Source organism: Archocentrus centrarchus, chromosome 13 (assembly GCF_007364275.1).
Source record: "Archocentrus centrarchus isolate MPI-CPG fArcCen1 chromosome 13, fArcCen1, whole genome shotgun sequence".
In the NCBI taxonomy this organism is placed as follows: Eukaryota; Metazoa; Chordata; class Actinopteri; order Cichliformes; family Cichlidae; genus Archocentrus; species Archocentrus centrarchus.
In genome coordinates this window covers 35,042,390-35,068,257 of record NC_044358.1, presented here as the reverse complement: position 1 = coordinate 35,068,257, position 25,868 = coordinate 35,042,390, and the positions used below count along the sequence as shown (strand labels likewise).

Below are 25,868 nucleotides of genomic sequence, written 5' to 3'. Positions count from 1 at the left end.
TTGACAGGTAGATCGAAATATGAAGACGAGCAGGACACGTCGATGTGTATAATTATAGAGCATTTGCATGGTTTTTTAACCATTCTGCAGAAATTGGAATAAGATGAGTTATCAGGCATGCTTGAAAGAATTTAGCTTAACTCACGCAGTATATATATATATATATATATATATATATATATATATATATATTCAGGCAATACATATTAATTAACATATACCCACGTATATGTGTGGTGGTGCGTTTATGTTTGTGGGCACGTGTGTGTGTCTTTGGGCAAAGTAATATGTAGAACAGCACACGTACAGTACTTGGGCAGCCCAGGGAGAGAAAACCCATTACCACAGTAAGAGGGGGAAAGCGAGGGGTGCAGAATCCCTCAATATCCCACAGAGCAATGGGTTGTTATAGCTCTTTTTTTTCTGCCGTTTCTCTTCCTAGACAGTCTTTCTGTGCCAGGTTAATTAGCATTCCTGCCTTCTTTAAACTAGCTGTGACACCACATAAGAAAGAAAAGTGCAAATTAACGAAGGAGAAAACATTTAAGATGGACCGTATTTTATCTGACCAGCTAAATTTAAGCATGGCGAGATATGATCCGCAAGACTTTCTGGAAGACTTTGAACTCTTTTTTTTTTTTTTTTTTCCATTATGTGTACCCCTGATGTGTACTCGCTCCGCTCAGCTCAGACACTATTTTTCATATGTGGAAAGAAAACTTTTACAGTATTCCCTCACTGTGGAGTTTACTGCTCAGCCAGGAATATTCATTCCAAAGTTCAGGCTTGTTCTTGCAGGCGTGTAATTGTTAGAGCATAACAGTTTTGAAGTCAGCAGCTTAAATGCGTCAGTTACGTTTGGAACAAGATGTCAATTGTTAAGACATCTTGTTCTGAACATCCAATAAAGTGAGAAGTAATGCTAGGTGTAGTGTAACACATGGGAGGAGGTGTGGTCTTCTCTTGTTGTGTAGATTGGCTGCTTGTGACTATCTTGCACTTTATTTTATTTTTTTTCTATAGTAGTTCAATAACACTTTTTATATACAAAGCATTACTTTGATCAGCCCTTCTGCATGTCACTGGGATCGCTGTGTTGTTACAGTTCTACTGTAATCTAGTACTGAGTAATAAGATTATGATGCTTAATTGCACTATACTACGTTTATTACAATAGCATAGGAACCAGAAGCTGTATAGATTTCATTTCTTTATATTTTGCTAGGAAAATGAGAAACAGGTGCAACATTTGTAAACAAAAGTGAAAATACAGTATATAAGGCAAAAAACTGAGTTTGTACAATTCTAACGAGCTTGAAAGTCAATATTTGGTATGACCACCTTTATTCTTAACACAGCCTGAACTCTCTTAGGCAAACTTTCCTGTGATTTCTTTAAGTAGTCTTCAGGAATAGTTCTCCAGGCTTCTTGGGGGACATTTAAAGCTCTTCTTTGGCTCCTGGCTGACTTTGTTCAGTTTTCTGGGATCATAGCCATGCTTAAAATTGAAGCAATTGGTTTTTCGCCCTGTTTCCCTTCCTTAAAAGTGGCATCTTGAGATTTTAGTGAACTGAAGGGCCAGATGCATCTCTCTCCTGTGTCAGGTCTTTGCTGCATTGTTTTCCCTATTTTTTAAGGAACATGACTTTTAGATACAATTCATGTGTTGTAGATAGTTTTTTAGGTCTGCCACTTCTTTTGTCCACCATCTGTCCAGTTTCCTCAATTCTTTTTAAGGACAGACTGCACATCGTACCAAAATATGCCAAGTTTTCAGCTAATAACACACTGGGAATCACCTTGTTGGTGTGAAAATACCATTATATGCCTGTCAAACTGCGTTATCTTTGGCATTTTTCATAGGTTCAGCTAAAGAAATGGGAGCAAATGATGTGTATTTTGCGACAGGCTGCTAGTAACAAATGGCCTGAAGATAAAATTTAAAATTGGTTCTTTGCTAAGTTGTCTGTTAACACTGGTCCTTCCTATGAGTTAGTTGCTTTTTTGTGGTTGAATGAGTCGTAGGTCAGTGTTAAATGGCTTAACAAACAAAATAACATTCTTCTTAAAATGGTCAGCTACAAGGACTGAACTGAACACCAGTGAAAAAGTGGTCAGTGTCCAAAGAAAAACTTCAGAAAAGGAAAGAACTTCAGAAAGCCTGGATAACTATTGCTCAAAACCACTTTAAAAATGTACAAGAAAGTCTGGCTCAAAATATAAAGAGATGGGGGGTGGCTCAAGTCTTTTGCACACTACTCATAGCACTTATTAGAAAAAGTACTATATATCCCACCTCTCCCTCTGTGGGAGCTGTGATAGACACAAGCCTGGTCACAACCTAGGACAACTGACTATGAGGATGGATGGATGGATGGATGGATGGATGGATGGATGGATGGATGGATGGATGGATGGATGGATGGATGGATGGATGGAACTACTGCAAATAATGTTATAACATTGTTAGAAACAACTATGCTTACATAAATTAAGTATCAGAGCCCTTTGAAATGCTCCACAACTAAAAGATCATTGCGGTATTGGTGCACTACTGCAACACACAGGTTGTTTAAATTGTTAACACTGTGATCACATCATTGTGTGCATGTGTGCACATGATATCTGCAATCAATGTGATTGTGCCAGACTATAAACTTATTAGAAAATTTGTATTTCAGCAGAAGTTACATATGATGGTTACCCCAGCCAATCGGGGATGAAGATGAAATCATTCGTAACCTATCTTCCCTCTGACTCGCTACACTGTGATATGGTGAAGTTGGAAATAAAACAGCGGGAGGATTATTATTTTCCAAGCACAGTCACTGCCAATAATAACCAGCTTAATAACACTTTGTGTGTGGTCACACTGAGGTATGACTTCTTTACATATATAAGACCTGACTTTTAGACAGCTTGAACATATAGACAGGATCTCATTACCGTGGGTTCCTTCCAGTGGGAAATCATCAGCCATCAGTGACCATAACAGACAGTTTTCCTCTGTTCCACTTGCCCTGCAGCTGTTTGTGCTCTCTTTCATCACCAAAGAAAACAGAGAAATCAGAAGAGCTTGCACCGAGGTAGAGAGGAAATGTCAAGCTGTTGTTCAAAGCGGATGCCTCAGTTTAGGAAGGAAATGTAAGCCCTGGCATTTTGACACCCACACCGACATTGTGTAATCAGATTGCAATGTCCACTCTCGAGTTAACACCTCCTCAAATGAATGAGTGAAACATTGTGCCCAACATTTTGATTACCTCCCCCGCTGCTACCATTGATGCTGTAGTGCCACCCACCTCTCAGCTACGAACGTGTTTATGCTCTGATCACATAGTGCAAGCAACAAACACATATTTTTACACACACACACACACACACACACACACACACACACACACACACACACACACACACACACACACCGGCATATACACACACACCCACACACTTTCAGCCCTGGCTGAGCCAGTGAGATAAAGCTATCTAATTATAATTCTCATTTGCAGCTCTGATCCATAGAATAGATCCTCCCCAGTCACTACCACCACCCTTTTGCAGCCTGCAAGCAATTGATCTTGCTGCGTGTTGACAGTTGGAGTCCATACTAACCACATACCTATTTTCATCTTGTAATCACAAGTTGGTACATATAGATCGCACATATAAACTCCCTTATATTAACTATAAAACGCACACGCTGTATTCATGCTATCATTCAGTGTTGGCAAAGCAGTGAAAGAAGAGGAACAGCTTTCAATCCATTTTTTTCTTAAAGTGTCTGCATCATTCAGTGTGCAGCAGTAGCAGCCTTCCAGCATCCTCCAGTAGCATACCAAGACACCATCTGGCAAAGTCTCATTAAAATGCTAATTCATTTTAATAAGAGACAGGTAATAAACTGCAATTATGTATCGTCAGAGAGATGGCTGAAAGCGGGAGTTTGAGGGAAGTCGGCGGGGATGTGAGTTGTCTCACTAATCAAGGAGCTGCCTCACTTGCCACACCCTCTAACTCAAACCCATGTTTTTAACCTTAGCCATCACAAAGCACGCACAAAACATTTGATTTTAACAGCTTTTTTAAAAGCTGCTTCTTTTTTTTTCTTCTTTTTTTTTTTAAAGTCAAATATAAAGGACCCAGTGGATGCCTATGCCAGAGCTATTTTTGTGGTAGCGCCTCTGTAATAACCCAGCTTTTAAAAGCAACAAAGCAGAGGTGGATGTGAGCAATTATGTCAGTTTGTAATGATGTGATCCTGATTTTTTTAAGTGAATTACATCCACTCTATTGAAGGGGGGGCTCGAAAGACAATTCACTTAAAGAATAAATAAAGTACTATAGATTACTATAAAATGAAACTAATGCAAGAAATTTCAGTGAAGTTGGGATTTATTTCCCCCATAATGTGATTAAAGTCAAGGATGATGATTTTAGTGAGTGTGTTTTTTTTTTTTTTCTTTTTCAGACATGCCCCATTATTCCAGGTTAGATTTCTGTCTTTTGAAGATATCCAAATTAAAAAATTCAGACTGAAGGTGGGAGCAGCTAATTAGGAGCAGAGAAAAGTGTTATCACTGAGGTGTTATTCACTTTCAAACAGCATTATGAATGTTCACATTTATAAAGGCAGCCATTACCATCTGCCATCATGCCCCTATTAGTTTACTGTAGCAGAGTTTATTTGGAAATTAATGCATATACATTTGTACAAAAATGAGCTTTCCACACATATAACCCCTCCACAGTGTAATGTACTCTTTAAATATAACACTGTAAATGTAGACCATAGGCTCAGTACCTTGCTTTTCTATCATTTTACTTACTGTGAATTCAGAACCAAAGGGAAAAATCACATGAGTGATGGAATTGGGTTATGTGTGACAGCTTGTCTTCATATTAGTGCTGTCACCTGGTGTGAGCAGCCTCAAGACCAGATGGCAAGCAGACCAGTCGTTTAGGCTGAGCTGCCCTTGTCAGGCAAGATTTTGTAACCTGACCAAGGTTTAACATATGCTGGCTAGAAGTCCATACCCACAGCACTTGTTGATTGAACTTGTAGTTTGTAATACTAATAAAGCCATGCCATTTGATCAGGCCCATTCTGAGAAGAACTGATTATACAGAATGTCCTTTGATGGTTATAAAACATTGACTGCAATAATACGGTCATAACACTGTTTGATATAATAAAATGTTGGCTATTGTTTTACAGTAACTTGATCAATACTGTGATTATTTCATTTATAGAGGTCATTCTGTGCATTTGTAGCGAGCTTAGGCTTTAAATGTTTATTTGACGACTTATTGGTTCAGGGGTCAGCTCTGCTGCAAGCACATTGATTGAGGTGAAACACTGCGACAAGGGGTGTTATCTCCCCACAATGGCATTTTCTCTTTCCATCTGTGCAGTCCTGATTGCACTCCAAGAACAACGTTTATCTCAGCGGGAGAAATCAAGCCAGCCATAAATCAACAGTTTCTCTATCCAGAATGAAGTCTAAGCTGCCACTTATGCCCTTTGTTCAGTCCTGGCGTGCCCTTGGCTAGATTGTACTAAGGGATGAGACATGTTCATATCTCACAGCAATATAATCTTCCTCAGGAGTCCCAAATTACAGAACACTTCAGGTGTTACTGCTTGAAATAGGAGACATTTAGAATATAATCTTCCACCAAGAACTCAGCTGAGAGGATTTGTCACATGACCTGAAACTAAATTTAATTATTCATATTTCAATTTCTGTGACTCATCTTCAAACTTTTTTTTTTTTTTTTAATGGTGGTTCTTTTTTTTTTTTTACTTTTTTTTTCAGGGCCGCCTACTATCTCCAGCACACAGACTCAGCAAGCTTTACATGGAGAGAAAGGACAAATCAAATGTTTCATTCGAAGTACCCCTCCACCAGACCGCATTGTAAGTACATCTGGACATTTTTTCATGTATTTTTTTTGAACACATACTTCTGATTTGGATATGAAAGGTGAACTTAAAAATATAGTTTTGACCCTGCTTCTCTCATTTGGTGAACACTTGTTAGCTGTGTTAGCACTGACCGCATAAAGATTTATGGACCTTGTACGATACAAACACATTTAATAAGCACACTTTGCATGAGTACTCATATTGTCTGTGCATGTGTGTGTGTGTGCATATGAATGTGGTTAATTGCCGTACTTTGTCATCTGATGTGTATTTTGTTATACTAATGCTCAACATTAACCAGCAGTGTCATTAATATCAGGTTTATTTCAGGTGGGCCTATAAAAATTGCGGGACTGGGCTTTGAATGTTTATCCTGAATATCAAACAATATGTTTTGGGGACTACTGTGACATCAAACTTTATGTTTGATTGAGTTATATTACTGAAATATGTTTTATTAATTAAACCAAAAATGAGTCTAAGAGCTTCAGAGTCCATATTACACACAATGTATGGGGATAAAATCTGTGGTGCTTACTCTTAAAAATGATGTACAATGTATAGACACTGTTAGCCTTGGCTTTAGTCTTTTTGTATTCTGTCCAGCTAACAAAATTCTTTCACTTGTTAATAAAGTCCAAACACCTGAACCAAGGCAATGTTTGAATACTGTGACACTGGACCTTCACATCTGTTTTTCCCTTTGTTGGTTCCTGCAGGCTCTATGTTAAAGGTGTTGCTCATCTTTAAATACAAATCTCTCTTCCCTGCTCTGGACGCGGCATAATAAATATGCTTCATAGATCAAAATAAGCGTAAAAATATTACCAGTTGCCCAAAACAATACACTCTGTATTAAGATACCCTGACAAAAAGCAGCCATTAATTGGCATATGTTAAATTTTCATAGAAATAAATGCAACTCATTTCTGTTGATTTTCTATTGCTCAGCCAATCACTTATTCATGTGTGACTAACAAAATGTTCAATACTCCTCAGCTCTCATGTATTTTTTTTTTAGCTCTTACTTAAGAAATATTTTTATTTTTCTTCATATTATCAGAGAGACACAAAATGTGCACGAAATATATTTCAATGTATATTCAAAGAGCTACAATTACATTCAAAATACACTCCCCTCCAAAGGTACTGGAACAGTGAGGCCAATCCCTTTGTGTTGTAGACTGAAAATATATGGGTTTGACATTAGAAAAAAAAAATCAATATGAGACAAAAGATCAACATCTCAGCTTTTTTTTCCAGGTATTTACATCTGGAGCTGATATACAGTTCAGAATCTAACACCTTTGTGTCTGAACCCACCCCTTTAGCATGAGTAAGGTCTAAAGAGTAAACTGGACATAACGTCTTTGATGATGCATGTTTTCCATTTATACTCTCTGAATGGACTCAGCCTTTGACTTTTTTCCCCATTGAATAAGGCAGAAAGTTATTTCAATACAAGCTTTTCAAAGACAAGAAATTCTCTGATATTTCAAATATTTCTCTATCCATGCAACATGTGCTAAAGGACAAAAGAAGTCCGATATTTTTGCAGTCCATCTTCTACTGCATGATCAAACAAAAAACAACCAAAAAAAAAAAAATGTCTGAACCTGTTTCACTTAAAAGAAATAAAGTTTTTATTAATCGTGAATTCGTCTGAATATTTTAAATGTCGTTCTTTGAACTCGGATTTATTTACTGTACTGAAAAGAATCCATAGTACCTCTTTGCAGATTCTTCTGTTTCACAGCATGCGCCTTTGTGTAAGTGGCTGCATGCTGTCTCCCAATAGTCAAATGCAAAAGGCACTGTAATTCAAACACTGCGGTGAAACGAAAACTGCTTGGACATTAGCTCAGTCTACAGATGCTGGAGAAATTTCACTACTGAGCGCTCAACAACAGCAAATAGATGGTTAATTTTGACCGCAATATTTTTAACCTTAACACAGCATTCAGAAGGGGTTTTAACCAGCCACAGCAGCATTGAATATCCACAATGCGTTCCCATTTATTCATGCCTCTCCTAGACTTCTCTGGATCACTGAGCTATTCACCAGACAGAAAGAGCTAACGTTCTTCACTGATATCAGTAATTCATACCACCTTGTAACAGAACAAAACATCCCAAAAGGTCCCTGTATCGTTGTAGAATACTAGGTTGATCTTTTCATGGTCATTATGTTTCTCTGTCGAGAAGTGTGCTGACATAGCATAAAGAGCTTGCCACACACACACACACACACACACACACACACATACGGGTGAAATAGCGTAATGACTAGGCTCACACAGTTACATTACTGTAATTGCAGTGCCTTACAGTGAATTCAGGCATCCACTGGAAGGATTCAGATCAGTTGTGTGAAGTGTTCTGTGGTGGCTTGGTCACCTTTAACAGCTGGACTGTTTTACTGTATAAGACACAAGATCCACCCACCCACAGTGAAATGAAAAGTAACATTGCACATACCGCCTTTTCACTTTTTGTGCTTATCAGGCCTGGTCGTGGAAGGAAACAGTGCTAGAGTCTGGAACATCCGGCCGCTACACCGTAGAGACGGTCAACACAGAGGAGGGAGTCATCTCCACGCTGACCATGAGCAACATTGTCCCAGCTGACTTCCAGACTATCTACAACTGCACCGCGTGGAACAGCTTTGGCTCTGACACCGAGATCATACGCCTTAAGGAACAAGGTGGGAGCCAAGGTTCGACAGGTTCCACCTTCCTCTTATTCAAATCACGTGCTGTGGTTTTCTAGATCGTGACCAAGTGGTGTTTTAGCCGTATCGCTGTGGTTGTGCCAACCCTATGTTGTCTACTTTGTGACTGTGTGAGATTGTGTATGTGTGTTTGCATGTAAGCCTAGTTTTGTAATGTCAGTCAGTTACAGTATATGCTGTTTATACATCACTAAAGCAGTACAAAAAGATCCTCTGAGATATGATTTCAAATCATTGTAGAACTAATTTACATTTTATCATTTTAAAACTGTAAATTCCTGAAACTTTGATCCACTCTAAATGTCATGATTACATAAATCCCAGCAGATTAGTGTTAAGTGAATGTTCTTTTCATCTGAAGTGTTGTCTCTTAGCATAGACCCTAATATAAAATTCAGTGCAAAATAAAAAAAAGAAAGAAATCAACATAAAAGACACTTTTTCTTTCTTTAAATATGAATAATTTGTATCTGTGACCTTTCCCCCTCTACCGTCAGGGAAGCTGTGTTTTCTATCCACTTATCGCAAATGATAAATTATAAGCTGCTTATGCGAAAGTGACATTGATCAATGAAGACATTAAATAGGCTTTAATGGTGTAGGAAGAGCACTTGGTTGTTTGCGTTTGTTTAAAATGCGAGAAGGTCATAAATGTGGGCTGGAGACTCAGGTTCTCATTAAAGTATGTTTTAATGAGGACTTTTTCTGCTGGAGCAGCATATAGATATATGCCTGCTGGTTTAGTCTCTTCCTAGTTGCAAACATCCTTGCAAGGAACACACAACATGATTATGCTTAACAAATGCACACGCTCTTGCGTTCCACTCAATAAAAATAAAAGCCCTCAGTTAAATGCATCTATTAGTCTAAATGAGTGTAAATTAAAAGTTATCAGACAGTGGTATAATGAGACAATATTAGTAAGAAAATGTTTACCTCTGCAAATAACAAAAAGGTTTGGTAATTAGTTTTTGTTTGAATTATTGTTTAGACATAGAGTCCAGACATATATATATATTTTTTTTGCTATGCCATTGTACTGTACTATTTTCTGGTCTTGTACCCACCGAATAATTTTGAAGTAGCAAAAAAATCTCCCCTTAGTTTCTGCTTGCTGCAGAGGCTTAAAAGAGGATGGCAGGAGAAGAGAGGCTCAATGTGTGTGTTTGAAAAAGAAAGGTGGCTTTTACATTACGACATTGTGCGCTCACCTGTTACATGTCATACACTGAATTCAAGATACATTTAAAATGTCGGTGCTATGTCGTTGTTGAAGACCATTGTTTTTTTTTTTTGTTTTTTTTTTGTTTGTTGTTGTTGTTGTATGCAGAATCTCTCCCAGTGGCGGTGATCATCGGCATTGCTGTGGGAGCTTTCGTGGCCCTCATTGTCCTCATGGGCACCATCGGAGCATTCTGTTGCACCCGCTCCCAGAGAAGTAGGTCTCCTTTCCAGTGTTGCCACTGAAGCGTGCATGCCAAAGTACTGCATTTTTCCCCAAGCACATTAAAAAAAAAATGTTTCCATCCATATTGTTCTAAATTTAAGCAAATGCATGTTTTCCAAATTGGATCATTTACAAATTTTGACTTGAGGTGTCTTAAGAAAAATGGGGCATCTACTTAAACATCCAACACATAAAGACTCTGCCAATTGCTGCCAGAAATTACTGGCGCATTGTGATGGACATCTTTTTTTTTGGTGCAGAGATAGCCAGATTGTGACAAGGGCTCATTTCATGCATTCTCAGTCTGGCTGCATTTGCTTTTAAAGCTATTTACATCATGCGCTATGTTCAATGCCACCCACCCATATACAGTACCAAGTGACTCAGGTTAGAGGCAGCCAGCCACTATCTCTATCCAAGAACCACACTGTGCTACTGGTCCCTTCAGCATGTCTATTGTCTGTATACTACAGAGGAAGCGCACCTGGTTATGCCCTCACTGCCCGTCTCCATCTGTGCTCACCAGAGAGAACTTGCAAGCAAAATTAAGACAGAAAGTAAGACTTTGTTATATGACAGTATAAAAATCAGCTTTGTCCCAAACAGAATGAGCCACCGAGGAAGGCTATGTGAGATTGCATATATATGCAGAAAAACATAATCCTGCGTTGGCAGGAAAGAAGTGATTAATAACGCTTTGTATTGTCTTCGGGAAGTGGGAGAGCTCTAACAAAACAAACCCAGGGATCTCTGTTAAATTCTGTAACACTGCAAACTGCACTGGGGGAAATTATAATGTCAACAAATACAAAATAGTGTTTATCCAGCTTATTAAGATGTATGTGTCGTGTGTTTGTGCTAGATCTGAAAGGAGTCGTGTCGGCAAAAAATGACATCCGCGTGGAGATAGTGCACAAAGACCACAACGCAGCCCGGGAAAATGAAGAGCACACCTCCATGAAACAACTGATGGTGAGTGTGAGTGTCATAAAAATACTACTTTCCACTTTACTTCTCCTTGTGGTCTTTACAGAGTTATAATCTCAGCCTCGTTTTTGCATGTTCTCTTTGGCTGACAGGTAATGAATGTGCTCTGCAATTAGTATCGGTGTTTTCTGTGGAATACTTTGTTTCATGAGTAATGGAAGAACAGAAAGGAATGCAGATTGTATATGTGCTGTCAGAGAATAGAGTGTATATATATCATCGTGATAACACCAGTGCGGTGAGGAGAACAGACCCCAATACATTTTAACTATGGGGAAGCTGATGTATACCAGGTAATCCTACAGTGGGTGTACACTCTGTAGCCACATGCCTGCTAGACACAAAGAGAACTCTTTTGAGCTCTACCAGTGTTTTTGGTCTTACTGCAGTTTGCTCCAGGGCTGGGCTATTTGTAGTTAAAGCTTTTGGATTACATTTTCTTTCAAAAAATAATGATTTATTTTAAAATTACAAAGTGCAGTCGACATTTGATGCAAGAAAAATGAGCTGATCTGCTTCACAAATCTGCATTTTGTAAAGATAAATAAAAGATATTCATGGGTAAATTATTAATGCTGCCTGCGAGCCCTGAGTTAAGGTGATGCATGTCTGACTGATCCTTTTTTTTTTTTTAAAGAACAAGTGATAAAAGTTGAACCCATCCATCTCAAAATATCTTTTTTTGTAGGAGAGTTTCGGAAACTACACAGATTCTTAGATTCTTTGCTTGATTTGTACGTAGGTTGAACGAGAAGAGTTCCAGCAGGAATCTGTTCTGAAGCAGCTGGAGGTATTGCAAGAGGAAGAGAAGGAGTATCAGCACATAAAGGTACGTCTCATGAACAATGACAGCATGAAGCCATGAATGTAGGAGAACAAAAGTTAAAAAAAAAAAAAAAAAAGTGGTGAGAGAAAGAAGAGAGAATGCCTTTGGGGCAGATGGTGGTCTTCAGCTGTGGAACTAAAATAGCTGAAACGCATTAATCCCTCTCCTGCTACACATGAGTTTTCCAAAGTAAGTCCAGAGGCAAATTATTCCTGTTATAGGTCTGATTTTAATAATTAGCTTCTCACCCAAAGTGGTTTATGAAATCAGAGAGTGGTTGGCCTTACAGTTGTATTAAAATATTTATTGATACCATACACTAGCAGATGAGATTGTGTTGTTTAAAAAAGGCAGACCCAGCTACAGAATACAGATCATTGCAGTCATATAAACCCTTCATATTTGATGACACCATCATTTATCTGCATCATTTGATAGAGTTCCAGTGTACACTCATTATGTACATGTGAAAGTCTAATATGTCAATGTGGTCGCATCTAACTAAATGTTTATTTTTCACAAAGTCCAGGAACACCTGGCCAAAATAAAATGAAATAAAAAATTAAATTAAATTAAAAAATTCTACATGGCAGTAAATAGATAGTTCTCCCATCACATGTAAAGTGAGTTAACCACTTGTAATAAATGATTCATCCTGAATTTTGTAGATTTTCAAAACCCTTTTAAGCACCATCAAGTGAACGATGGCCACCTACATGTTTCAGTTTTTTCTGCTGTGATCATTATTAATACTGCAAATTAAAACCTTTGAATTTTCATTTGGTCTCCAATTTCATACAAACCTCCACCGGTTGTGTACTGTAGCCCCAGATTATATGAGTCTAGGTGTTTTCCTCTGGTTGTTGACATTGGGTTTATCCCTTCACTCTCAAGATGATACCTTGCGCCTTTGCGCTTCACACGAGGATTCCTTAGCACCAGCGCAACCTGAGATCTGCTATCAATAAGCCAACTTTTTCTTTATCACAGGCGAGCAGCACAGGCCAAGTCAGTGGGGCCTGTATCTTATAGAGCTATGTCAATATTGACAGAGCATCTCCTAGAGTATCTCACAAAATAATAAGATAAGAACATAGCTGGTAGTGGCCAGTGCCCGACTGTTGACTGCAATGTCCACACAGTTAAAGGACATCAGATTACAACTAAGTGTGAAGTGCATTTAAGCACTGAAGTTGTATTTTTGGTCATTTACGATGGGGCTTTGTGTGGAAAAATACTACTTAAAAAAGTACACTCCATTCACTCAATTCCACCCCCGCAGCAGGAGAGTGGGACATTACACACCGTGCAGCTCACTTAATCCATGATGAGATTAGAGGAACACCGCATGGCATGTGCATGAAAAGGCTCGATCTGACAACGCGTCATCAGCTGTCTAGCACGCTTATAAGTGATTGAGCCAGGCAGGACTCAGATACACTGTACAGATAGAAATAGATGAAGGGGCACGGAAAGATGCACATGATTCTGTGCAGATGTACGACACTGCCATCCCTCTGAGAAAGGCTTTGGATGAGGATAAAGTTTGTGTGGTATCCATACGGATGCCCTGCAGAAGTTCTGCTTCTCTTGCAATGCAGGCTTGCATGACAACATCACACAGACTGTGAGAAAACCACTGTTTTGACAGAGACACCTTGTGAGTGTCCTCAGTGGTGGACAAACAGCTGTTGCATCTGTCTACTAGCCGTGGGCAAAACATAATGACACAGAGTGTGCACCAGGTGAAATGCCTCTTCTACATCTGTTGTGATGCAGGGAGAAGAGAAAAAAAAGGCCTCTAGAGAGATAACCCCTGACCTAAAAGAGTAGTCCGTGCTCTTAGGTGTAAAAGAGGGATTTGGCTGTAAAGTAGCCCTGCCCTAGTCCTCCCTATTAGAAAGCGAAGATGGTGAGACTGATAACCTGTGTGAGACCACTAATTCTATTAGTCAAAGTAAGGGCAAATCAGAGCAAGACAGCTCCTTCAGACAGATTTTGCCTGTTGGCCTGAACTGGGGTTTTCCAGCAGGTGAGGCACTGTCGAAAATGCCAATGAGTTGACAAGAAAACACAATCTCTGATCCTTTTAGATAGAACTTGAACAGGGGATCTCTTGGTGAACCCTCTGTGACAAGATGATATGGCAGTAGCACAAAACAGATTGAGCTAGCCCCTTATCTGAAAAACATCTGCAGATAGGTCAGTAAAACAGACAGAGACAATGTGCTGTCTGTTCCTGTCTTTATGCATCAGCACTGCAAGGCAGACCATTTACCTCCTCTTCCTTTCCACTGTCTCAGCTGCTTTGTGCAGATGAGCAGTGGTGCTCCGGTGCAATGATCCTAATGGCCCATTGGGGATAGGGGACCACCTTACGGCTCTGGACTGATTCAAGAATGAGGCTGCATACAGTTTCCCTGTAAAAGAGGATGGAAGTTAGGCTATGCTCTAACAGCTGTGGCTGCTGGTCATCAATATACCTGTCACCAGCACTTGAAGGCTGCATCACATTGCCTCTAAGAGCTGACACATTTTTAATGATGGCCAGCAGGTCCTGAAAGGGTGTTTTAGCAGTGGGCATAAAGCTAGCAGAAAGTGAGATGGCCACTGGTGTGGGGCACAGCGGGCACAGACCTGCCAGATGGCCTGCGGAGTGAGCACTACCCCGGCCTGTTTAGGCAAGCCTCACAGCAGGGATGATGGTCTGATGGGAGAATGTAGGCGGCCTGGCAGCCGGTGCACAAGTGGATGCCTCAACACTTTATTTTTTACTCTTCACTAGCTGACTGCTTGATCAAAAAAAAAAAAAAAAAAAAAAAGGGAGCAGATCCTAGGTTAAGCAGGTGCTATACAGTGCGGAGGGCATGTTCAGAACATAAGAACAAAAACATTCTTCAGGACTGGACATCCACACAATAATGGCAGATTTTAGAGGAGATCGCCTATATGAAGAGATGTTCTTCTGTGTAGCTTAGTTGTAACAAATGGTTACATGAGTTACTGTTGCCTTCCTAACAGCTCAAAGCACTCCGGCCATCCTCCTCTGACCTCTGACATCAACGAGGTATTTTTGCCCAGAGAACTGCTGCTCACTGGACATTTTCTCTTTTTTTGGCAATTCTCTGTAAAACTAAGAGCTGGCCATGCCAGGTGATCAGTAGTTGCTGAAATATTCAGACCACCCTGTCTGGCACCAACAACCTTGCCACATTCATAATCACTTAAGTCACCTTTCTTCCCAATTCTGATGCTTGGTTTGAACTTCAGCAGGTCATCTTGACCATATCTCCATGCCTAAGTGGACCGAGTTGCTGCCATGTGATTGGCCGGTCAGATATTTGCGTTAACGAGCTCTTGAACAGTTACACCTAATGAAGTGGCCACTGTGTGTAGGTGTCATCTGTTCACACAGCTTGCTGGAGATGGTCAGTGTCACAGAAACTTTTTTTTTGTCCAAATGACTGCTAACATTGTCTTTCTGGGGTATGCTTCTGTTATTTTAGCCTTTTTACCGTCTCTCTCTCTCTCGCTCTCTCTCGTGCTCAAATTTTTTGATCCCGATTAATGGCACCATGCATGAGGCAAGAGCAAAAGGGGAACTGAAAAAGTGATAAAGGGCAGACGCAAACAATCTCCCTGTCTGCTTTCTGGTAATGACAAGCATAACGAGCATCCTCTCAGGTCGTCTCTCTCATTTCCCCATTATGAGCATTCTTCTTTGGGATTTGCTACCATGCTCACTGTGCTTGACATTTACATCTATTCACACAAGAACCTGAAAAAAACAAAAACAAAAAAAAAAACAGCACACATACCCTAACTGGACCCTTAGCAACAGCGCAGTGCCTGCAGCCAAGCAGACAAACAAGTGGCACAGCTCTGGTCTCAGAAGCCATTTAGGTGCATACATGAAATTATAAACACTACAATCCATTTAGGTCCAATTAAAGGCGGTATGAGAGTGAACTTTGCTATGACACATTGGATGCCAAACTATGAATCATCAAGGCCTGCCTAATTAGCGAGAGACATGATTTTAAGGTTTGTGTGGGGGCTGACTAAATCCTAGCCCTAAGCCTCACCAGTGTTGTTTTTTTCTTGTCTTGTTTTTTTGCACACAGCAGATTATTTCCTTATTTATTGGAATTTGAATGTTAATTGCTACCAGTTTGACCTTGACTTCTGTTATGCTTTGAGGACACAGGTAAATGTACATGTAAACAAATAAACTTTATATATGTCTTTTTTCCTCAGATTTTTTTTTTTATTTTACTTATATGTGTGCTACAGACTTTCTAGAAAAAAAAGGCAAAGCATACAATATAAGATTAAAACTAATAATCTTTCTTTCTTGTGTTTTCAATAGGACCCCACAAATGGCTACTACAGTGTTAATACCTTCAAGGAGCACCACACACCTACCATGACAGGTAGTCAGACCACTGAGGTGAGGAACCCCACGAACACAGGTACCCTGGGAAAGCAGCGGGTACCGACGGGCATGTCCTTCACCAACATCTATTCCACTCTTGGAGCTGGTCCCAACCGACTGTATGACTACAGCCAACGCTTTGTGCTGGGCATGGGCAGCAGCTCCATTGAGCTTTGTGAGCGGGAGTTTCAGCGCGGTTCGCTCAGTGACTCCAGCTCTTTTATCGACACGCAGTGTGACAGCAGCGTCAGCAGCTACAGTAAGCCAGACGGCTACGTGCAGTTCGACAAAGACAGCAAGGCCTCTGCCTCCTCTTCATCTCACTATTCCCAGTCCTCCTCGCAGAACTCAGACCTCACTCGGCCCCTCCAGAAGCGCATGCAGACCCATGTCTGACCTCTTGAGAGGAAGGGCGTTGGAACGGGGTGAAACACGCAGCTAGGATTGTAAAACTCTGAAAGAAACAAGGAGCCCCTATAAAAACAATGTTAGGTGTTTCCCGTGGATGCCTGAAGACACTGGGGCTTTAATGCACCACATGACTTGTTTAGACTCCCCAGTGTCCCGAAAAAATGGATCAAGAAGCCTTATATTTCGCTCATGCTCAACTCATCAACTCCCTCCTTTGTGCCACAGAGAGGTTATTTGCCAACACAGACACTACACAAGTCCAGCATTTAAACTTTGGGGGTTTTGCTGTGACATTGTTGACAGATCACAAGGCTTGTGTGACAATCAGCACCCTTGGGACGGACCAGTTTCGCTTTCTGAAGATTGTCATTCTGAAAAACTGGAATTGTTGTCATGAGAGTTTTGGCACTCAGCACAAACTGCCTGATAATGAGTGCAAGCCAGTGTCCTGCTGCTCTCTTGTAGTTTGAAGCACAAAATTAAATGTGCATGTGGTTTTTAGTTGTTAAAACAATAACTTTTCCCACTCCCATCTTCCTTTAAACACCGTACGTTAAGCCCGGCTTGTCGAAACTCGTCTCCTGTGTAGGTGTAAGAAAACTTTCTCCATATGCCCACAGACGTTTCAAACACTGAAAAGAACGGTTGTTTTTCTCTCCGTAGCTGTATCTGGGCCACAGAGCTGAGCAGATAAAGATGGGCTGAGATCTCATTTTAAATCCCTGAGTCATTATTTTACTTTGAGACTCTGCGATAAAAGAATATCAGTGTACATATGCGACTGTAATTTCTTTTCTAGCATCTAATTTCTGACTCTGATTTCCCTCATGGATGACTCTAAATGAGACATGGGCGTCTCTTTTTGTCCATATCTACTTGCCTTGAGGGTCTGTTTGAACTGTTTGAACTGGGTCAATACAAACTTTGACTAAGCGAGATAGATGCACACTATCTGTTCTTCTGGTGAGGAGAGCTGCATCCGCCGTGGTGTTACCACGCTAAATCCAGCTCCAAGGCTGCAGCAGGAAAGCCAAAATGAGTACAAACCACAACATGCGTTGTGCTTGTGAATTTCTCCTTGTAACGCCACAGATCATCAACCATATACTTGAGGTGACCTGCTAAAGGAAATGTAAACATTATATTTTAGCTTCTCATCGTGTGGTTATCCCATCGCTTTTGTCAATATCGCTGTTGACACCGGCGCTTAGTGCATCCTGACTGTATACCTACTTGTGATTGTGATGGTCATCAAGGGACATAACAAGCAAATTTAGAAAATGTGTTTTATTTTGATGTCTGCTATTCATTTAGAGCTACTGTGGGGCTGGTGGTGGCTTGTTGAGTGCATTGTTATTTTTGTTATCCACTGTATGTGACATGTATGAATCGGCTTTATTTTGAAATCACTGACACTGTAATTGCTTTAGTTGAGAGTATAGGCAGAGTAGTGATTTAACTAGCACCACGAACACTCATGCTTTTTTTGTAAAATTTTCAAGGTGAACCTGTTGTCAGGAGTGTCGTAGTCGTACACCGCGCATGTTTTGAGGTAGAAAAGAAGTGATGCTGGAGAGTTTTGCCGTTTTGTGACACAGAAAAACAGGTTTTGTGCAAAGCAGATGCTGTGCAGCTACTGTGCAAACATATTGCAGTCTTAATGCTGCCACACACATGGATGCTGCCATATTATTGTTGTTAACCTTAAGCTGTGTTAACAGGATTTGATAAGAGCATCCTTTTACAATAAACACTGATCCTTTTTTGCAGTAGCTGCAGTTACATATTGCACCACATTACATTTAATTATAGCATTCAATTGCCTCATATGTCTGTGCATTTTCAAGGTCTGTTGCAACCATACTGTTTGTTATTTTATCAGATCTGTAAAATATAGCGGACTTCCTGAAAAATAACCACAAACTGCTGTTGAAAAAAAAAAAGATTTAAAAACAGTGGCTCGCAATGTTAGTGTCAGCTTCGGTTTGTCAAATCAAACAAAAACATCACACAAAAGTATAAATGGTTATAAAAAAAAATCTAATAAGGTAGATTTTCAGTATGTAGTGCAGCAGTCAATTGGGATGTACCTGTGTGAGCCTGAAACTACAAAATCTGCCTCTCAACCCATGAAGAAACAAGCACGGTGTTTCTAACAAAAGCAAGTTGTTGTTGTTGTAAGCACTTTACATATGATTATATTCAAGGCATTTGAATGGGGCTTTCCACTTGAGTGGCAGCGGTTTGGACTCTAATTTTACAAATGGATTGGTGCCCATTGTACAGCTTAAGACAAAAAGCTCTGTTTCAACGCTGATAATCCAGCTTGGCACTTAGCAGACTGTATATAAATCTCTAATGCTGTCTTTCTCTGTATATAATTTTTCCTGGCTTTTCTTTCTTTCTCATTCAGATTACACTGTTTCAGAGCTCAACAAACCCACATGGCATCAGAACTGTAAAGACAGACAATATTTTTCTTTCTTTGTTTCCTTTCCAAAAAAAAACAAAAAAAAATCATCAACCTTGCTGTTTCTCACAAACTACATGAAAGGCCTGTGCGAGCAGTTTTTCTCTTCCCGCAGATCTCACAGGGAAAACTTACACTCTGTACACCAGGCACACACGAGGCTATAGGATGAGAAGCTGAGCATAGCTGGGACAGCTTTGAAGTCAAATACAGTAAGGGGTGATTATTCTTGCAGCCCCTCTGAGAGATGCACAGATGTCCAGCATATATTGCATTTGGCACCACTGTGACTGTCAAGTATGAGTGTTGCACTTTTTCATTTATTTTTTTCTCAGTATTTATGAGGGTAGGATTAAATGATTTCATTGATATCACCAACATTCAATTATAGTGTAATCTACTTTGGGGGATTTTTTTTTAAAAATATCTTTATGTTATGCATTACTTTACATTTACATGATCAGAATTCAAAAATTGTGCCCATTCAAAACTTGCCATACTTTTAGCAACTCTTCATGAAAACAAAACAAATTTGTTGTCCTTCTAAAAATGGATCGTTTTCTCTATCTGCACTGATCCAAACATAATGCATTTTCCCAGTCCAGAGAATCTGCACACTGCACAGCAAACAGATAAATATTTGATAGGCCAGCCTTCTGTCCCACCCCCCCCCCCCCCCCCCCCCACCCCCCGAATGGCAACAGCTACAGTGGGCATGAGAGTACTAGAGGATGTGAGTGCCATGTCAGTCTTTGGGAATCAAAGCCCATGTGGGGACGGAGTCTGCCCTGCTCACCTGTGGACGCCTCGCCGGCTGGTGCTGGCGGCGCCTGTTTGCCTGGCTACAAGCACTGCACAGATGCCAGGGCATAACAGATGAATAAACACAAAGACCCGGAACAATTACAAGGGGTTGCTGCCCTTTCCTGATAAAACAGAGCAACCCTTTCAGAGCAGAGGATGTAGGGTAGACTGTTTTTCAGAGATGCTGAAGACTAGCCTGTAATACGGTGCATAAGAACATTTCTAACCTGGTATTTGTAATGGCTCTTTCTGTGGTCTGGCAATGTTATCATGTTTATTGCACAAAAATGTTGCTCAGTTTGAATTAACTGGAAAAAAAAAATACTCAGAAATAGTACTTTCAAGGTTGTGTCATGCGTGCAGAGGAACTTTTAAACCGGGCTATCTGGAGTCTACATCAGTGTATGATAAGAGTCACTGTGCATGATGGAGCACATTAGCAAAAGTGCAATTTGAACCTCTGAACTGATGATAATAAGCCTTTTTCAACTGTGTAAATGCTCTCTGTCACTCAGTTTCTCTCTGTTTCTCTCACTTTTTTCTTTTCTACCAAATCAATACCTTGTTAGTAACTTAATAAAATACAAGTGTAAGACCTGTACAAAATAGCATTTGCAAACAACTCTTAGAGTTTCCTTTGTCTTGCAGGGTACGTTGGTAAATCAGTGCGGTTTGGTTTGCAGCGGACAGCTTGCAACAAGTCACATAAGCAAATGGGAAGAATAATAGGAATGCCTTTTGGAAGTCAAATGAGTACCCTTCTCTCTCATTGGTTGATTTGTTCTGTACTCCAAATAACGCAAACTACTTGCAAATGCTACATGACACAAGGCTGAGAAAGTACTTTACTTAAATGGTCATTTCAAGGATTTGTATAAATAGTGAACCATAACCATACAGTAATTGTCATTAAAAGACGACGTGTAAATGCTTTTGGGTGAACCACTATTTTCAGGAGGTTGCCCTCTGTATCTAAGAAAAAAAAAATGAAAAAAGTTGTATTTTAACTGTACTGGTCTGTGAATCTATGATGCTTTTGCTCTGTATATTTGGAGAATAAAACTGATGTTTGAGTTTGTGTTTATTTTTGTTCTGGTCTGTCAGTGGGAATGAGAGTCGTGAGTTGATTTTACTCCTTTGTCTGCATAAAACTCTTCGCCATTATTTATTGTTCTTGCAGATTTAAAAAGTTATTTTTCTCCTCCTAACAGTGAGCAGCCTTTATCAAAACTCTTAAACTATAGTGTCCACTGGGAAATATTAATCATTAATAGCCCAAGTGAGGTTTTCCAACATAGACGAAAAGAGTGCAGGAATTATGCAGCCTCAAATTCACCTCGCAAACACGCACACAGCATATACATTTTGACTAATGCAAGATCCAATTGCTGTATATAGGCAACACGGGCGAACTCCGCTATAATGAACACCCTTGTGATGTTTTAATAGTGCGTCAATGTGGACCAGATTTTAGCAGAAGCTAAATGCAGCTTCAAGCTGTGTAGCAAAATGAAAAATGAGAAGAGGAAGATAAATAAGGGGTGTAGAAATAACACCAACGCGGCCCTGTTTAAAGCAGCATTTTGCAGGTGTGGCAGCACAAGTACAGAGGCAATCACGTCCACGTCCTTGATCCACCTGCGTGGTGGCTCTTGTTGGACAGTAAGCCAGTAATAAGCTGTTGAGAGTATTTTGTGGCCGGCTTAAGTGTTAAAAGTAGGCACACTACTGTTTATTCGCTTTGTCCTCTATTTTCCTAGGCAGTCAGCAGATTCACACCATTACATTTACATGCAGCCCTTTAATCCATTAATAGGACCATTGCAGTCTTACTCCAAATTAAATGAACTCGCATAAACACCTTAACTTGCCTGAAGTACTGGCTGCAATCCTAAAGAACAGAAACTTAAAAGTGATTTGAATTCCCTCATGCACAGAGTCAATACAATGCAAGGGCAATTACTCTTTAGCTGGATTAATCCACTTGCAGCCAGTGTGGGAATGTAGTATTCTTGAAGTTGGAATCAGAAACAATTCTTATTTGTGTAGCCTAGAAGAGAAAAAAGTAAGCATTTCACTGCTGCACATCAAGCCCAGGCAGAGAAAAGACTCACTGCTGTGTATAAGCTTACCTCTGAGCAAGTGCTATAACCAGTCTGGTCTTAATATTGAGAATTCATCTGCCAACAACATTATTTCCCTGGAAAAGTTTCCCATAGTGAATAAAAATGGCCATGTTTTCCAAACATTATACAAATTGTGCCATTTGTGATGGATCTGACTAATCATAGAGCTCCAACTCATTACTGAACAGATCTAGGCCAGACATTTGCTTGCATTATGGCTTTTAAACACTCTCCTTGGAACTAGGAATTGGAAGGAGCTAATCATTCATTCTTTCCTTCCCGGAAAATGTAGAAAGCTTGTTGAGTTCCCCATGGGCCTCACCTATTCGGAGAGATACAGTATTGTTACAAAATGACTCATAAATGACTCTGCATCCCTTCAAATGAGCCGTTGTGACGGGCTCCTGTGTCATGAATTACCTTGGCAGATAATTGCATTTGGAATCCAATTTAACAAAGGCACAAATTTAGAGCAAATGGCACACTAAGCTTTTCAGTATGTCAACGCACTTCATTACAAAATTATCTACAGACAGGTATTTACATGGTGTGAAAGAAAAAGTGGTTAGGTGGTGAACACATGTGCCTCCCCCCCCAGCAAATCTAGCATGTTCTTGATATTATTTTTGTGTTGTGTTGTGTGTTAGCTGGCATTTTAAATTGTCAGGTTTTCTTTCTAAGCAGACAGCTTGATTAGAATGTCAGTCAAACTCATTTATAGTCTCCTAACTGTAAACCATATGGTCTACTAGTGAGCTGAAAGGAAGAGATGAGTGACACACTGAAGCAAATCTCCATACCGCTGCTTCTTTGATGCAATTGCCTATGAAATACTTTCTTTATAGCCATTTGTTTGCTAAGGACAGCTGCCTGAGCAGAAAAAAAAAAAAGAAAAAAAAAAAAAACAACCAACATCTGTCTTTTGGAGAAACATCGAATGTTGCGAGTATCCTAAAAAGGCAGTGTTTAATATTTTAGCCACTGACTGCACATTAGGTAGGAGGAGAAAAATAAACAACTCGTTTTAAACAAAACAGTACCTAAATTTTCTATTAACATAATTGCATTTTCTCTGCAAAAACATCTGATTATATGGTAGAAATAAATAAATAAATAAATAAATCTAATTGTAGCCATGGCAACAGTGTCACACCTTTTTATGGTTATGTTTGGGGCTGTGGAAGATTGTGGCCACGGTACATTTATTTACACTTTAATCAAAACCAAAATTTTCTTATTCTTCACCAAACATGCCACCTCTGGATGCCATCCTGAATCCCGTTGTGCACTTTACATGGCCACCAGCCAGCTTAACCACCACCTGCTGATTATGATATAGCACTTCATAAATGGGGCACTTCATTTATTCAGAAATTAAAACTGCCTCCGATATAAGGCAGCCTGGGATTATGCTGCATCTCAGCCTCATTTGGAAAGCAGTCTTGTTAGCCGTATTCAACAAATTGAAGGTATTGCGTTTTGGAAAATCGTGTTTCTGCACCACAGCTGGATGTTGGCTTTAATAGTTAACTTGGTAAATCTTTCTAACCGGGCAGGTTTGTAACGTTTGAGCCAACATAGGCCCTGGAGCCCCCCCCCCCCCCCCCCCCCCCCCCCCCCCACCCCCCCCACCCCCCCACCCCACCCCATACAGCAGAGCTGCATTATTTAAATCAGAAGAGGTGTCTCTCTCTGTGAGTCAGAAATCCACTCCCATGAAGCTGCATGTGTAAAATAACCTGCTTACTAAATGATGTTTGAAAGCACTGCAAAATATGTTCTTTTCTAGACACATGTAATTATAATAAATCATGACTCAGGTGTTATTTAATATTACTGCTCCTTTATCCTATTCTATAGAAGCATAATACTGCATGCAGCTCACAATAGATTAACCATAACTTTCTATTCAATATTGTTGCAGGCTATTACTGTGCAACTGTAAAGCTACAATGTGATTTCCTGCATTCCAAACATTTGTGTCCTTGGATTTGTCCTTATCCTTAACTTTTCTTAGTTGGCTTTTCTTCTCCAAAGTTTTTTTTTCTTTTTTTTTTTTCCTTTTTTTAGCAGATGCTTAGTCCACAGTTGAAGTACTATTAAAGAGCTCAACCTTGCCAGGTGCTGGGTGGTAAATAAAACAGAAAAACCGGTGGCCTTGTGAGGGCAGTGAAAATCGACCGACGTGGCACAATGTTTTTTCTGCCTTAGGAATGTGCATTTAATGCTGGTTAAGATAAATAAATCTCCTCTCCTGATTACAAGCTGACTGAGAGTCAATCCCAGGGAGCATCTTAAATGAATTATTGATCTTATGACCTTTCCCTGTTTTAAGGCTTGCTTTTATTTGTTCCAGCTCTGTTGACTGGAGTCACAGTATGGGCAATTTGCACTGATCAAATATCATCTTTCCATATTAGACTGTTAATTATTCTGGATGTATTTGCACTGTATTATAACAGGTGAAGCGTGAGGCTGTGGGAACACATTATTAAACATGCCTCGGCACACACAGACATCTGTGTATAGACTCTGAACTGTGGCCAGACTAACAGAAAGACATTTTCTGTAGCATAATTTTACTGCCTCCTTGATATATGAGGACAAAAATATTGCATATAAACTTTAAGAGTTCTTTGGAGAAAAAAAAATAGATGCAGAACAGATATTTGACTTAATTATATTCTCCATCATGCACTGTGTGTGTTTGACAGGGCTCGTTGATAAAGAATCTTCTGTATAAGGTCCCATTGTGCCAATTTAGTGGAGAGAAATGTCAACCAGTTAATCTTGTGTCAGTATTGATATGATAGATGTGTCTTCTTTACAGAGACCTGCTTTAATTTAATCTCTGGCATGTTGACATTTTGCAAATGTAGACAGGCTGAAGTATATAAATTGTCAGAGGGTGGTATAAGAAAAGGGGCCGGCTAATTGTAAAGCAAAATGAGCACACGCACTGAACAATCATCATTTTCCTAATTAAGGTTTATTTTGCACTTCAATGGTGAGGGCTCTTTCTAATGGCTGGAGCTCTTAAATTGCTTTTCATTTGGAGTGCATTCAAAACAAATGGAACAGCCTGCAGACGTGACATTTGGAGTGCAAGCCTTCTATTGCAAGTCTCCTATTGCAAGTCTCCTATTGCAAGTCCATTTGTTAGCGTCAGCCCTTTGAGTTGGAAGCATTCAAGAAACTGTTAGCGTGAATGAATATTAATGATGCATGGACAGTGGACACAGAGGGAGAATAACACGAGCAGTTGTTTTGGCAGCTTGAGACTTGGCTGTTTGAAACACGAGCTTATCTACTTAATTCCTGTAAATCATGATGAAACATTATTTACCGCAGTTTGATGAAAGGCAGCGATGACCTTTATTTCAGTTAATCCACTGAAAAAAAGATTTTCCAAAAGCTAAAATACTTTAAAAAAAATTAAATAAAAAAAAAAAAACCAGACCTTGGTCTCTGATGTTATCAAGAGAGGAGGGCTGGAGTTGCTTCAGTGATAAAGAATAAAGGGACGTGGTTTTGTTCAGCGGTTGATCAGCTTGCGAGGGAACAAATTGCACAAATATTGACTCAGGTCCCATGGTTTATCACATAGATAAACCAGTTTAGAGTACATAAAAATTTCTGAGCTAATAAATCCTGCTTTCAAAACTTTTAGATTTGATACAGACCACAGCAAATTAAATAATG

The 25,868-nt window shown here is 39.8% G+C and overlaps 1 protein-coding gene across 4 annotated transcripts in view; it reads left to right on the top strand.

The window, feature by feature from the left end:
- Positions 1–19,918, top strand: part of kirrel3b (kirre like nephrin family adhesion molecule 3b) — a 171,352-nt gene extending 151,434 nt beyond the window's left edge. The window contains exons 10-16 of one of the 4 annotated variants that reach the window (XM_030743865.1): positions 5,820–5,920; positions 8,435–8,633; positions 9,991–10,098; positions 10,581–10,664; positions 10,970–11,079; positions 11,837–11,923; positions 16,290–19,918. In XM_030743865.1, the coding sequence (XP_030599725.1) occupies positions 5,820–5,920; positions 8,435–8,633; positions 9,991–10,098; positions 10,581–10,664; positions 10,970–11,079; positions 11,837–11,923; positions 16,290–16,751 (1,151 nt within the window). In that variant the 3' untranslated portion in view covers positions 16,752–19,918. Of the gene's footprint in view, positions 1–5,819; positions 5,921–8,434; positions 8,634–9,990; positions 10,099–10,580; positions 10,665–10,969; positions 11,086–11,836; positions 11,924–16,289 lie in introns of all 4 variants that reach the window. The other 3 variants (XM_030743864.1, XM_030743868.1, XM_030743867.1) reach the window with 3 other exon arrangements.
- Positions 19,919–25,868: the final 5,950 nt, after the last annotated feature.